At 35.5% G+C, this 14,947-nt stretch overlaps 2 protein-coding genes across 2 annotated transcripts; both read right to left on the reverse strand.

Moving 5' to 3' along the window:
- Positions 1-841: 841 nt before the first annotated feature.
- LOC110791614 (transcription repressor OFP7) lies at positions 842-2,097 on the reverse strand. Its single transcript, XM_021996367.2, has one exon. The coding sequence runs from the start codon at positions 2,023-2,025 to the stop codon at positions 1,006-1,008; it is 1,020 nt and encodes a 339-aa protein (XP_021852059.1). The 5' UTR covers positions 2,026-2,097; the 3' UTR covers positions 842-1,005.
- Positions 2,098-4,425: 2,328 nt separating this feature from the next.
- LOC110791628 (uncharacterized) lies at positions 4,426-13,872 on the reverse strand. The gene is made up of 7 exons (XM_021996395.2): positions 13,682-13,872; positions 9,085-9,489; positions 8,943-8,995; positions 8,069-8,106; positions 7,644-7,962; positions 5,801-6,111; positions 4,426-5,196 (listed from the first exon to the last, which is right to left on the reverse strand). The coding sequence occupies exons 1-7, from the start codon at positions 13,692-13,694 to the stop codon at positions 4,614-4,616; spliced, it is 1,722 nt and encodes a 573-aa protein (XP_021852087.1). The 5' UTR covers positions 13,695-13,872; the 3' UTR covers positions 4,426-4,613.
- Positions 13,873-14,947: the final 1,075 nt, after the last annotated feature.

Genomic DNA, 14,947 nt, shown 5'->3' on the forward strand with positions numbered 1-14,947 from the left:
TATGTAACGAATACTCGAATTGTAGTAATGTGTAAAGTATAGGTAACGAATACTCGAATACTCGAATTGTAGTAATGTGTAAAGTATAGGTAACGAATACTCGAATGGTCAAATTAGATCAATTTAACTTTTACCGGTCTACTAGTCATGTAACTTTAATTAAAGGTGTACTAATAATCAATAATGTGGGGACTCCACTTTTGAATTTCGTTACAAGCTAAGTCTACAAAAATGATATGATGCTCGTTAACCAAGTTGTAAAATACTGTATATAACACTTTTTTTTTTAAGGTAAAAATTAGTTCATTGATAAAATAGTCATACGATATTGAAAATGTTCTTTACTACCTCCGTTTTAAAATGATCTTTACGCTTTTCCGAGAAGAATTTATTGTACAACTCAACTTTAAATATCGTATGACTATTTCCGAGAAGAATTTATTGTACAACTCAACTTTAAAAAAAAAAAAAATACATGTGAAGGAAAAAACAACTGTGCTTTAGTATAATATATAGATTTCATTCATTTTCTTTTACTTTATTCTTTTTTTTAACACCTATCCATTTTTTTTACACATTTATCTTAATTCATCCATATTTTATTATCTTATTCAAACAATTTTTCTACGGAGTACTTTTTATCTTAATATTTATGCAAATAGTAAATGTAAACATCTTTATAAAACAGAGGTATTACTCCGTACTATTCTAATTTCATAAATTTTGAGGGATAATGCTTAACTGCGAGATTGAATCCTGCATACATCATTTGTTGCTCATTTCCGTGGTGGAGCACCACCATGCACCACCATGTCAAAGTCTAGCTAGTGAGCTATGGAAGTCAAGATCGAAAAGAAGATTCTAAACAAACATTTAATAACACTTAAACTAATTTAAGTTGTTATCATAATTTCAAGATCTAAAAACCTTAGCTTAATTAATTAATTACAATTAACACATGAAATATTCATACTAATTAATACGAAGTACTACTAAATCAATTAATTACTCATCAAGTACGTCACCCTTCATGCATCTTGGATTGGATTGTACGGACTGACAAAATAGGCCCTCCCAAATCTCAGTAAAAGCTCTAACAATGGCTTCATGGTGATTTTCCGAGTTTAGAGAGAGAAAGCACCGCAACAACTCCTCCAATTCTCTCTCCTCAAACATCTGCTTCTCCACCACCATCTCCGCCATCGACCGCTTGAAATCCTCTAACGGATCTTCCGACCGTTTCACCACCGCGAAACTCTCTCTCACTTTTCCGTCCGCCACCACCTCCCTGCACGGCGCCATTTTCCTCATGAACGCCGATAGTCTCGCCGGCGTCGTCGACTCAAACGATCTCCTGTTTTTCTTCGACTTTTCTGAGTTTTCTCTCTCCTTCGACTTGCTGACGTGGCGGTGGATGATTCTAGGGCTAGGAGATTCGCGATCGTCGTCGTCTTCGCTGAAGATGCCGCTGTCGGAAGAAGTACTGATTCCATTCCGATCCTTATTCTGGAAGTTTCTCCTCCGCCGCCGCCGTGTCTTTATCATCGTCTTCCTACTGGTGGTTCGGATTTTCGTCGGTGGTGGAGGAGGGAGGAATACGACGTCGTTGTCGTTGTCGTTGTCATGATCAGTATCGGAAGCGGCGGAGTTGTAAATCTTACGACGAGGAGGGGTAGAGTCGTAATTATTAGATATGACGTGCCAGTTTGAAGGTAGTTTTAGCTTGTGAGTTGTTGATGATGATTCAGTGTGACTGGGCTCAGGGGAAGAATGTGATCTTAAACAACCGTGACGTCGTATGGCGGAAGACACGTGGCGTGTGATGGAGGAGCGTGATGATGACGGAGTAGAGAGGGTTAGTTGTTGAAACGTGGTGGTGGTGGTGGTGGAAGGAGGAGGGTGGTGGTGGTAGTGGAGGAATGAAGGGACGGGATTAGTTGGGAGGGTGGAAGGGTGTTTAGAACGGCAAGAATGGAAGGTGGGGATTACGCGGGAAATTCGGAAGTTGGTAAATCTTTTTCCCATTTTCTCTCTCTCTCTTTTTCTCTCTGTGTTTGAAAATGGAGTGATGGTTTTCACTCAATAAGTCTCAAAGGTTAACATGGAAATATGCAATTATGCAATCATGCAAGTGAATGTTCATTGTTGAATTTAATATTACTCCTTATTCAAAAGTCAATAGTGTGTTCCCTAAAGAAAAAGAAAAAAAAGTCAATAGTATGTGTTTTAGTGTTTAATAAGGGTAGGACGGTAATTGCCTAACAGATAATCAATCGCTTGAATGACATTAATCTATTATATTGTACTATAACAAATATCAAGAACGACAATTTTTGTGTAAGACCGCCATATCAAAAAGACCACTTTAATTGCTTAACTAATTGGTTCCATTGTTTTACTAATTATTTATATTGCTTAACTAATTAGTTTCATTTCTTAACTAATTGGTTTCAAAGCTTAATTAATTGGTTTCAGTGCTTAACTTATATGATACCAATGTGATCTTTTGTGTAATACCACCTTATATAAAAGTTTGTATATCAAGAATAACACATGTTTTTTCCTGCTGTAAAATTGGTCAAGTAATAATTTTTAAATATCCTAGTCAAGTATTGAGTATTTTTAAATATCATGTATTCATGTGAGATTTGTAAGATTTTCTCAATACACGTTTGCAAAATATCAATTTTGTTATGATGTCATTTACGAAAATGGATAGTAATTAATGGCTAAAAGTTAAATCGGATTTGTGTGTGTGTGTGTGAAGGTAAGATAAAGTGATGAAGTGCCTATCAGGCTAAATCCTGCACTAATCAACCCAACTCGATTTAACAGGTTAGATACTTTGAGAATGAAGTGACAGCAAGGAAAACTCAACATTTTGATTGGAAGGTGAAATATTTTCCACTACGCCAAAACATTGTTGGATTCCTTGGAGTTCATAAATAAATAATAATAACTTTATAAAAAGGGAGGAAGTAAAGTGTAACACAGAAACAGGCCCCGTGAACTTACCTCAAAACTGGGAATTTGGAAGCCTAGATAAACATAACACTGCAGTCACTATGAAATACTCATATCATATGGTTAAAACTTAAAACTCAATTGGTGACAAATCATGAGTTTAGCTTGTAGAGTACGTTTTCCATCATGAACTTTACTTTTTTTTTGACTCATCAGACCTACTTATATATGCGTAGAATTGTCAATTGCAGACTGCTCGAGGTGTCCATTTTTGCATCAAAAAAAGAAAGAAAAAGAGGTGTTCATCCATACATGTTACTGCTGCCTCCAAGTAAAACAAACCATTAGGTAAATGAGCCATTCCGTATTGGGGCTCATGCATGGTATACAGAAGGCATGTCAAAAATCGACCTGATTTGGACCCTGATTCTAAATTGATCAGAAAATAACGCGTGATCTGAAATCCAATACAAACCCGATCTGAAAATATTGGGTCTTGAACCAAAATTTGTGACCCAAAAGCAATGGCACTGAAGATGAAATAGAGAGTCGGAACTACTGGGCCGGGAGAGAACAATAACCTTATTTTACCCGAACCGAACAACCCGAAAAATAATGGACCAAAACTTGACCAATTGAAATGGTTGTATTTATGAGATTGAGGCGAATTTTAAGAGCATTAGCGGCTATTGCCAAAAAGGGCATGCTTGCAAATTCTAAATAGTTGGAGCTACAAGATCAACAAATGCTCAAAATGCGATTTTGTAGCTCGGTTTGTACGGAGTGCATCCTAAGTGGTCCCCAAAACCTCATTAGATAGTAAAAATATACATGTGGGATCCACCAAAGTAAAAAAATGTTGTAGTTTAACATTGTGAGAAGTTGTAGTTTGGTTCGACAAGTTGATGTAGCAAATCAAAGCAACAAAGGTTGTTGCTTACCAATTGTTCATACTCTAAGCATAATATTGTTACTGGTATTAGGTGTCATATGATTTTGGTTTGACTTGTATGTCAGTTTATGGTTAAATTTAACTACAAAGGAACTTGGGTGTCATATGCACATATTTTGTATATATTTTTTGAGATATGATTATATTTATTACGCTAATTATAAAAATACAACAAGTGTTTTAAAATTTCTCAACCCGCCGGGTCAACCGAATCCAAAGGCATTGGGTCATTAACAACATAAGCCCCAACCCAAAAATAACCAACCCAAATTAACCCAAACCTGTAAATACTTTAATTATAACCCAAACCGACTGACCGTTTGACAAGTCTAATGATACTCTGATTTCCAGATTGGACCTAAAATAAATAAAAATAAGGTCAACAATGAAGAGACAGAAAGCTTACCCTATCAGATCAAGATTCTTAAAGACAAGTATCCTTCCTGTTTCAGAGTAGTTATTCTATCTTGTCAAAATTAAAGCTACTCAATTAGTGAAATCATATGATGTCTACCAAAGACTATTATCTTAAACCTAATCAATTCTTCCAATACAACATATACAAACATGATTCCTGCAACTAACAAAACTCTTGAAAAACTACTGAAGTATTAATAATAATCATCATCAATGAATGTTTTTTTAAAAACACTGAAAATACAAAATTAAATCTGCTGCTATGTGAACATACTGCATTTTACTCATCTTCTTCAACTTCAACCAATCTTCCACAAACCCACTTTTTAGTCGCCGTTTTTGCAGAAATCGGAGGTACTCTTTCCTCGTGGTTTTGCGACTTAGTAACGTGATGGTGCGAAGACAACCCGTTCAATTTGGTAGTACCATTTAGTTCATGTACATGTTGTTGATCAATAAGCTCTCTTAACTCTGATTTTTTCCCTATAAAACTCCCAATATCGAGCTTCGAAAATTCATACCCTCCAAATCTACTAGGAAGCTTGTGATTCATACCCATTTCTTCCAGCATAGGCGTGTTATAGGCGCCAATAACGGGATTTTGGTCATCAGTTTTCTGGACAAACCCGGTGCCAGTCCCGTTCACCCCTACATGATCATCTGTGACGGGATTTTCATGATTTTGTGGGCCCGTAGTCGTATCATATTCAGAAGAAGGATCTTGGTTTTCTATTGATTCAATAGATTGAGTTGCTTCAGCAATAAGCTTTCTCGCCTCGATGAGGGAAGCTCGGGCAACAGGGCTTCTCTTTGCCGCAATCTCGAGGGCCGTTGCAGCCTTCTCTGCTTCTGCTATGAGGAGCCTGTTTTTTTTATGGTAGAACTCGTGAATATAAGAAAAAAAGATAAATTGTTTTTTACCACCTACAAAAATAATTGTTTTTTACCACCTAAAAAGGAAATTAAAACTTGTTTTTTTACCACCTGAAAACATAAAAATTGATGAAACCGTTATGCGGGGCCCACTAATTCAATTAACCTCCAATTTTTTACACTCCCTCAACGACTTTCTTTAACTCCTGCACCCCCTTCTTTTTACTGCCATTGAATTTTGTCAATTTTGTGAATTAATGGGAGGAAAAACTATGTGAATTCATGGAAGAAAAGGAAATAGGAGAAGAGAAGAGAGTTAAATACCTGAAATCGTGAAAAAAGAGAAAATACAAATATATTACCGTTACTGTGGTCTGTGGCCCCCAACATAACGGTTTCATTTATTTTTCCATTTTTAAGTGGTAAAAACAAGTTCTTAATTTTTTTTAGGTGGTAAAATACAAGTTTTAGGTTTTTTAGGTGGAAAAACAATTTTTCGATGTTTTTAGGTGGTAAAAAACAATATTCCCTAAATTACAGAGGAAAGAACAGTTTCACCAATAAAAAGCATGCAAAATTCTAAAAAGTGCTCACTTTGCTTGTTCTAAGGCTTCGTTCTTCTTTGCTTCTGATACCCCTCTCTTTGCCCTGATAGTCTTCAGCATTTCCAGTTTGGAATTCGCCAAAGGATCCTTGTATTTCGGAGCAGTCCTCTTCTTCGACTTGGGTTTTTGAGTGTGTACCTTTGTTTCAGATGAAGCAGAGCTTTCTCCATCGTTGACCTTCTTCTTCGGAGTTCTTGGGGACTGTGATCTACCACTTGGTTTTCTCCTTACCTTTCTCTCGGCCCCTTCTGGTATATTATGATATTTAGCCAAGGCGGAAGTCACCCTTGACCGATATTCCTTTACAAAAAAAAAAGGTAAATAAGCCAAGGATTAAAAGGCAAAAGAATGCATGCTAAACGGAAAGAAAATAACTCGATAGGTGCTCATTAATAATACCACAAACAAGTGACACAAGTCACAACATGGTCTCAAAGAAAAGAAATGGTCAGGGTAGCAAAAACAAGATATTGAACAGCACTGGAACTTAAGAACTTGAGCCATCCCAATTATAAGCCCACATTTAGATAATCACACCTAGGGGTGTGTTCTATTCACCTGATATTCACTTATTTTTCCTGAACTTATCTTAACTGAACTTATTAAACCTTACCAAAACTTATTTTAGTTATAAATTATACTTGATCAACCCTTATTTTTCCTGAATACTTATATGAACTTAACTGAACTTATTTATTCTGAAATAAGTGAAAATAAGGTGAACAGAACAAAGCCTAAGTCATATCATTTAAACAAATGGAATTTGGCTTTTGCAAAGGTCAGTGCATCTGCTCAATGATTGAAGTTGAAGAAGGAATCAAGAACTAATGAAAATCCTGCAAAACTCTGCTAACAATCTGTGGGTATTTCAGGAAAAAATCTTCTAATCTGACGATACTCCTACATGTTCAACAACACAACAACCAGACCAAGTCCTACATGGTTAAAGCTGCATACATCGGATTACCTGTACACGATTCAAGGAAAGAGTCTATTTAGAAGCACTGGGGTGATGGAATTGTATGTTAACACCCAAGAAGTGCATGGTTTGAGAAGGTCAAAATACAGATTGCCTTTCCTCTTAAGTCCTAACTAATCTATAGTAAACTTTCAGAATTCTCTCCAGTCCCTTTATTATTTGAATTCGTCTCTTGAATAGGAAGTATATATTTAAAAGAGGTTGGTCTTTCCTACCAAGTATACAATAGCCGGACCTCCACGTGTAACGCACCTATGAAATGACATAATCCACCCTCCACGTGGGAGAATATATAATTTGGTATGATCCAATCATCTTATATATCTCTTAAGCTATACTTGGACTCTTCATTTTACTTCACGTACCCGTGTCAGATCCTCGACACTCGAACATGGGTGTGGACACCAGACACTTCATTTTGGACCAAAATCATGGAATTATTTCACAAAATAGCCGAGTCGGACACGTACCCGTTTCTGACATGGGTATCCTTTGACAGTCCTTAAGCCAGAGATGATTAGGCAGCTCTTGAGGGAGCAATTCTCATACATAAGAAATACCCCTCGAGCATTCAAGTTTTACCACTAAACAGGGACAATAACCTTGGCTAAACTGATTTTACCGGCAGCTTATTTTTCAATCTGCTTAAAAGCTACATCCCTCAAACAGTCAAACATACTTTCGCCTCACCTTATACATCTACATCTTATCAGCTTCTGAACAAGGAAGAGAAACACTTTGACAGAAACGTCAAATTTCGAACAAGAACTACATTCTACACTCGAGATTACGACAACGAAAGGGCCACAAACTCTCTTTTCAAAAAAAAAATTTAAGGGAGAAAAATGCTTACAGGATCAGCCCATTTAGCAGCAATGGCCTCAGCAATTTTTCTCCGTTGTTCAAGAGATTTGGGTGCCCTCTTACTACCTTTGGGTCTAGGTGTTGTTTTCCTATACTCAATGCTAGCCAACCATTCTTGCTGTAATCTCTCATTCATGACCTGGTAGGAATCCCACTGCAACTCTTCCTCTTCCAGCAAACCTTTTCTAGCAGATTCAGCTATCAAGTTCTGCCAATCAAAGAGGCAAGTTTCCTGAAGCAACAGCTTTTCGCGGCGCTTTTGCCAGCCTAGTCTCACTCCAACACCAATTTTTTCCCTCGTCTCTGGACTGCAAGAAGTTCATACATATGATAAAGGAAACTGGTTAGAAATTCATATAATGACACAGATTATATACAGCCACTTGACAGAAATCAGAATAGTTCTGAACCCACGTTTGAGAGTGACCAATGTTTGCCAACTTCATTTTCACCTGAATGGAAAATCTCATTATTAGAATGAGTTTTAAAAATATTCAAGAGAGTTAATTTCCTGCATGTGAATTAAACAAGGGAGAAAGCTAAAAAGAAATTATCATATATAGAGAGGCTTTCAATGAATCTCATTAACAAGAGAAGGACTAAGGAGAAAAATGTTAGGATTGAAAAGATTGCTAAACACTAAAAGTTAACAAACATATGGAGATGGCAATTGTCTGATTTTTTCTGATTCGTATTTTAACTGTTCTCATGTTGCAAGATATCACAATCCTAGATGTTTTTTACTAAATTTTTGGGGTGTCCGAATGGAGGAAATGGAGATTAGGACAGCAAGCAAGGAAGAAACAACGGAAGAAATTCTTCCCAAATCCTACAAGTGAAGGAATTATATAGGGTCTAACTGTCTAAGATGCCGTTCAAAGCCATAGTGTTAGAATCCAACCTTCCTTTACTTGTATTTTGCTTATCTATTGTTTTTTAGGATCTTTCTAATAGTTTTCTAGGCTTTAGATAGAATTATTATGTTTCTAAAATAAAAATCTATGAGGGGTATAGACCAATACCTCTCATCAAAAGTGACACCTAGACAATCAACCAATATCCAAGACACTAACTTTTACATAACAAAAAAAGTGGAGTTTCCATGTAAAATGATGGGATTCAAAGCAGTAAACTTCAGTTTGAATGAAACACAAAATACATTCTCTATTACAGGATATTTTACTAAAAAGATACTAAAAATGGATTGATTCAAATGAGGGTCCAGGGTTATTTCTATTCCTAGCTGCCCCTAAACAAAAAATAATCAATAATTCTTACATGACTTCACCTTAGGGTTCTGCATAGCAAGTCTGGTCCTCTCCCTGATACGTTGAAGAGTTTCTGTACATCATCAAAGTAATCATCACTTTGATTTTCCAAAATCATAAAATTAGGAAGGCTGCAAATGCACAACTTTACAAGTAATTTACCAGGACTGTGCTTTCTGCCTTTGTTCCATGGCGTGTTTCCTTTATTTGCTTTAGAAATCCGTTTGCGCCTCAACTTTTCTCTCTCAGCAACTTCCTCGCTATCTTCTTCATGTGGTTCAGCATTAAATGACAGTACTTTGTTCCGCTTCTCTTCATCTATAGTTTGAACTGAACACTTTGGCTCAAGAGTAGCCACAGCTTTAACCAGGAACTTGTGATGTGACTTCTTAATAAGTTGGCTTAAATTAAATTTCGAGTTTCCTGTATTCTGTAAGGACTTTCGTAAAGATGCCCATCTATCCTCATGCCGCAACAGGCAATAGTTGGGTATTGTACCAAAAATAAATGACTGCACCCCTGAAGAACCCAAATTGTTTTGGAAGGTAGACTGTGTAATAGCAATATCTGTCATAATTTATCCAATAAAAACTTGATTAGTTGAATAATAATCATGAAAGGCCGAAGTAGGAGCAATCATTCAATGATACTCGATGAAAATATAGGTGTATCATTTGGTAGATTAATATACCATTTGCACAACAGGGGACAGTTTAGACAGAAGGGGGCTATATTGCCAACAAAATTTAGCAATAACTCTATTAAGTAACTATATACTTCCTTGTTCCTAATGAATTGTTTTCATTTTCCTAAACGCGCATATTTAAACATTCGCCATGATTTCCCTAAAATACCCTCTCTAATGGTTGTTTTCTACCATCCTCCCTCCGGTACTACATACAAGTGGGGGTAGTTTTTGATTCTAGAAAACGTAATACTCCGTAATCCATTCTAGATATCCCAAAATAGTGTACATGTCTACTACTAGTCTACTACATGATTATTACAATCAAATGGAGGGAGTATACGTTAACAATTAATGACAATGCATGCATATTAGTGTCTTATTGTATTTTGTGCAATTGTCGTCGAAACAAATGATAATGCAATTCCTACAAGAAAGGTTCAAGAGAGAGCTCAAAGGTAATGGACATGCTAGACTCTTACTAATTTGTCTTCAGCAACATAGGTTTTTTATATACCTCAAATCCTAACCTAGACCTATGTTACATTGTGACTCGGACTCCGATCCTAGTTTTTTCCCAAAATAGAGTGTCCAAATGCCCTACCCATGTAGCCATGTTTGAGTGTCAAAGATCCGACACGGGTACTTGAGGTGAAATGAGAAGTCCAAGCAACATTCTAGACACAAATTTACTTGAAGAAAGACTTCCACATTGGATATTCAAGTGATAATTTGTTAAAAATAAAAGAGCATCCTTAATCTCTCTAAATTAAGAATTTATATTTAGATATTACTAAATTATTAATAAAAGAATGTTGCTTGGACTTCTCATTTCACCTCAAGTACCCGTGTCGGATCTTTTACTAAATTGGAGCTCGTGCATACAGATGTATGTGGTCCAATGAGAACTCTTTCTTTGGATGATAGCAAATATTTCATCTTGTTCATTGATGATTTTTCTCGAATGACATGGGTATACTTCATGAAAGATCGTTCTGAAGTTTTTAAAATATTTAATAAATTCAAGAACTATGTCGAGAAAGAAAGTTCTTTACAAATAATGAATCTTAGAAGCGACAATGGAAAGGAATATACCTCATTAGAGTTCAACAAATTTTGTGATGAGGAAGGTATACATCATCAACTTACCGTTCTGTATACACCGCAACAAAATGGTGTAACCGAAAGAAAGAATAGAACTGTAATGGAGATGGCAAGATCAATGCTCAAGGATAAGGAAATGCTTAACAAGTTTTGGGCAGAAGCAGATGTATTATCTTCAAAATCGACTCTTAACAAAAGCAATAGAAGGTCGAACACCAATTGAAGCATGGACTGGATATCAACCATCAGTAAGTCATTTAAGGGTGTTTGGATGCGTATGTTATACTCATATCCCTGAGCAAAAACGTCATAAACTTGATGATAAAGCCGAAAAAGGTATTTTCCTCGGCTATAGCTCTCAGTCTAAAGGATATAGGGTATATAATCCATATACCCATAAAGTTCAAGTTAGTAGAGACGTAGTCTTTAGTGAAAATGCTACATGGAATTGGGAGCAAAATGACATTGAAAAAAGGTACGTTACAACACCAATATTCCAACAAGATCGTCCTACACCACAGATACCAACTCCGAATGACCAGACAAGTCAACATTCGCAGGAGGAGACCGGTAATAATTCAAATGAACCCGACTCTCACATACATGAGTATGATAGTTCTGCAGAATCACCTCCTAGAAGGACTCGAAGAATTTCAGACATATATGAGTCCTTCTAGAACAATGTGAGTTTTGTTGTCACGTTACACATGAACCAGTTAATTATGAGCAAGCCTCTCAACTTGAACAATGGAGAGCTGCTATGAAAGAAGAAATTCGCATGATTGAGAAAAACCTAACATGGGAATTGCAAGATAAGCCACCTAACAAAGATGTCATTGGTGTAAAATGGATATACAAAACAAAACTCAATCCAGATGGTTCAATTCAAAAGCACAAAGCCAGACTGGTAGCTAAAGGATATTCACAACAATTTGGCATTGATTATAATGAAACATTTGCTCCAGTATCAAGACAAGATACAGTTAGAGTAATTCTTGCTTTAGCTTCACAACGAAAATGGAAAATTTATCAACTAGATGTTAAATCTGCCTTTCTAAATGGATTTCTTCAAGAAGAGATCTATGTTGAACAACCTCTTGGTTTTGTCGTGGAAGGAAAAGAAGATAAAGTATTGAGATTGAAGAAAGCTCTATACGGGCTCAAGCAAGCTCCGCGAGCTTGGTATAGTAGAATTGATGGTTACTTTACTCAACAAGGTTTCAAGAGGAGTCCTAATGAAGCAACCTTATACATAAAGAAAGATGGGTCACGCATTATCATCTTATCTCTTTATGTGGATGACCTAATCATTACTGGGAATGATTTATCTATGATAGAAGCGTTTAAGCAAGAAATGATGAATCAATTTGAAATGACTGATCTTGGCTTAATGAACTATTTTCTGGGTATGGAGATTAAGCAAACAGAAGAAGGGATCTTCATAAGTCAAAAGAAATATGCACAAAACATCTTAAGAAAGTTTAAGATGGAAAATAGCAAACCAACATCCACTCCTTTAGCTCAAAATGAGAAGTTTAGCAAAGAAGATGATTCAGAAGATGCTGATCTTAAACAATACAGAAGCATAATTGGAAGCTTATTATACCTAACTGCTACAAGACCAGATATGATGTACGCGGTAAGCATGTTAGCAAGATTTATGCAGAAACCAAGTCAAATACATTTGCAAGCAATTAAGAGAGTTCTTCGGATTATGGAATATGGTATACACTAAATAAAAATTCGAAGCTAATTGGATATTCGGACAGTGATTGGGCTGGATCTATCGATGATATGAAAAGTACATCGGGATACGTGTTTTCACTAGGAAATGGCGTATTTTCTTGGCTTAGCCAAAAGCAAGATACTGTGGCTCAATCTACGGCAGAAGCTGAATATATTGCAGTATGTGCAGCCGCAAATCAGACAATATGGCTTAGAAGAATTTTAGCTGAAATGGGTGAAGTTCAAAAACAACCCACAACGATATTCTGCGATAGTAAATCTGCTATTGCTATAGCTAAGAATCCAATTCTTCACCGAAAAACAAAACATATCAAAATAAAATATCACTTTGTCCGAGAAGTTGAAAGTGAAGGAAAGATCAGCCTTGTCCATTGTACTTCTGAAGAACAAATTGCTGACATATTTACAAAAGCACTTCCGAAAGCAAGCTTTGAGCGATTAAGAGAAAAACTTGGCATTCAAAGGAAGCTCTTCAAGGAGGAGTGTTAAAAATAAAAGAGCATCCTTAATCTCTCTAAATTAAGAATTTATATTTAGATATTACTAAATTATTATTGATTTCATTTTAATATCATTCATTTTTAAGTTAGTTATTTAAGGTGTTTACATAATTACACCACCTATATAAGCATTGTAAAAATAAGAGTTAATCATATCAAAAATTATATAAAAGAATAATATATTCGTTTATCATATATTATTTATGCACAATTAGCACTATATCCTAACATAATTCAACCAAAATATACTCTTTTCTACTATTATCCTGAACCTTTCAAGTCCATACTTCAGATTTCGAGTAAATTCCAACCTTTCAAGTCCTAATGTTTGAGCTGTAAGTTCATCTGAAGGTAAAAAAATTCCATAGCATTAACTTGTTCTATCCTTTGAATTCAAACTTGGAAAATTAAACATAAAAAATTGATGGAATGTCCAATAATTTCAACCAAAATACAGTATTATTTCTACTTGAGTAAATTCCCTTAAAATTCCCAGTAGCCCATTCCACCATTACTAGAAATCAAATATGCAATCTTCAAAAGCTGTAATTAAATATGCAATCTTCAAAAGCTGTAATTAAATATGCAATCTTCAAAAGCACACTGATTTTATGTTGATGGGTCTAAATAAATTTCTGAAACTTTATTTTAAAATTATGAACAAGAGCATCAAAATAATTACTTAAAATAAATGAACAAATAAATAAAGAAAGAGAGGGAATACCTAATAAAGGCATGGGGAGGTCATTCAGTCAAAATCCAGGAAACCCAAAAGCAGAGAATGTAAAACGATTGTCAAATTTCCATTAAAATTCAGAAATTTAACAAAAAAAAGTTGTAAAGTTGGGAAGATGAGAGAGAAAGAAGAAGATGGAGGATAAAAGTTTGTTTGTGAGTTTGTATGGTGCCCAAGATAACCATGTGGTTGTCTTCTCTGTTCTTTCTAACCCAACTCCATTTTACTAAATGGATATGGATTTCGGATATCCATTTATTAATGGGCCCAGCTTGTATGTCCATATTCTAATGGGCCCAGCTTGTATGTCCATTTTCTTAATAGATATGGATATGGATTATGGATTCGGATTATAGGATGTCCATTTACAAATTGAAGAAGTACGTTAGTGAGGTGTAGAAAGTAGGGTTGTCAACTCGGGTCATCAATCGATAACGGGTCGAATCGATTCAGTATAATCCGATAATGTTTGTTGGAATCATTTTGTTCATGCGGATTGAAATGGATTTTTTTTTTTGGTCACTTCAATTTTTTCTGATTTCGGTCGGATTCTGTTAGATTTTTGATAGCCCTAGTTAAAACAATAAACACCACGGGTAATTGTTTGAAATCTCCCACACTTTTTATCGTTTTATTCTTACTCCCGTCTGTGCTCTCCCCTCCCTCGATTCTCTCTTCCCTCCTCTCATTTCCTCTTTTATCTACACGGCTAGTTAAACACCGACACTAAATTGCCATAAACATGTCAGTAATTGCAATTATGTGCAATTACGTACATTAAATATGTCAATAATTGCAATTATGTTTAGCAAAAATAATCAAGCTACTAATGGTAGCGGGACAAATAAAATGTAACCGAAAAGGCGCAAAGAAGAGCGAATACGGAAAAATTGACGGAAACGGAAAGAAACAGAGGAGTGAAAAATAAAAGTTGTACTATCACCATGTGTTTCATATGTACCACTATGAAGGAATTTAGTACCAATTTAACACTCATTGGTTATCCGTTTTCGATAATAATTAATCGCCTTGTAGCCTAGTATCAAAAAATAATAAAAATTTGATAAATCGTAACATATACTCAAATGATATCATTATATCTACTTCATATATTAATCTCAAAATAAATATGGAAAACCATAGTCCTGGTGAAGTTTCTCCTCACGTTCTTTGGCAATTTGTCCTGAAATTAATATATGCACTAATATTTTGCCTTAAAAATAAATACATTACCTAAACTCTTTCTAAATACCT

Source organism: Spinacia oleracea, chromosome 3 (genome assembly GCF_020520425.1).
Source record: "Spinacia oleracea cultivar Varoflay chromosome 3, BTI_SOV_V1, whole genome shotgun sequence".
Classification (NCBI taxonomy): domain Eukaryota; kingdom Viridiplantae; phylum Streptophyta; class Magnoliopsida; order Caryophyllales; family Amaranthaceae; genus Spinacia; species Spinacia oleracea.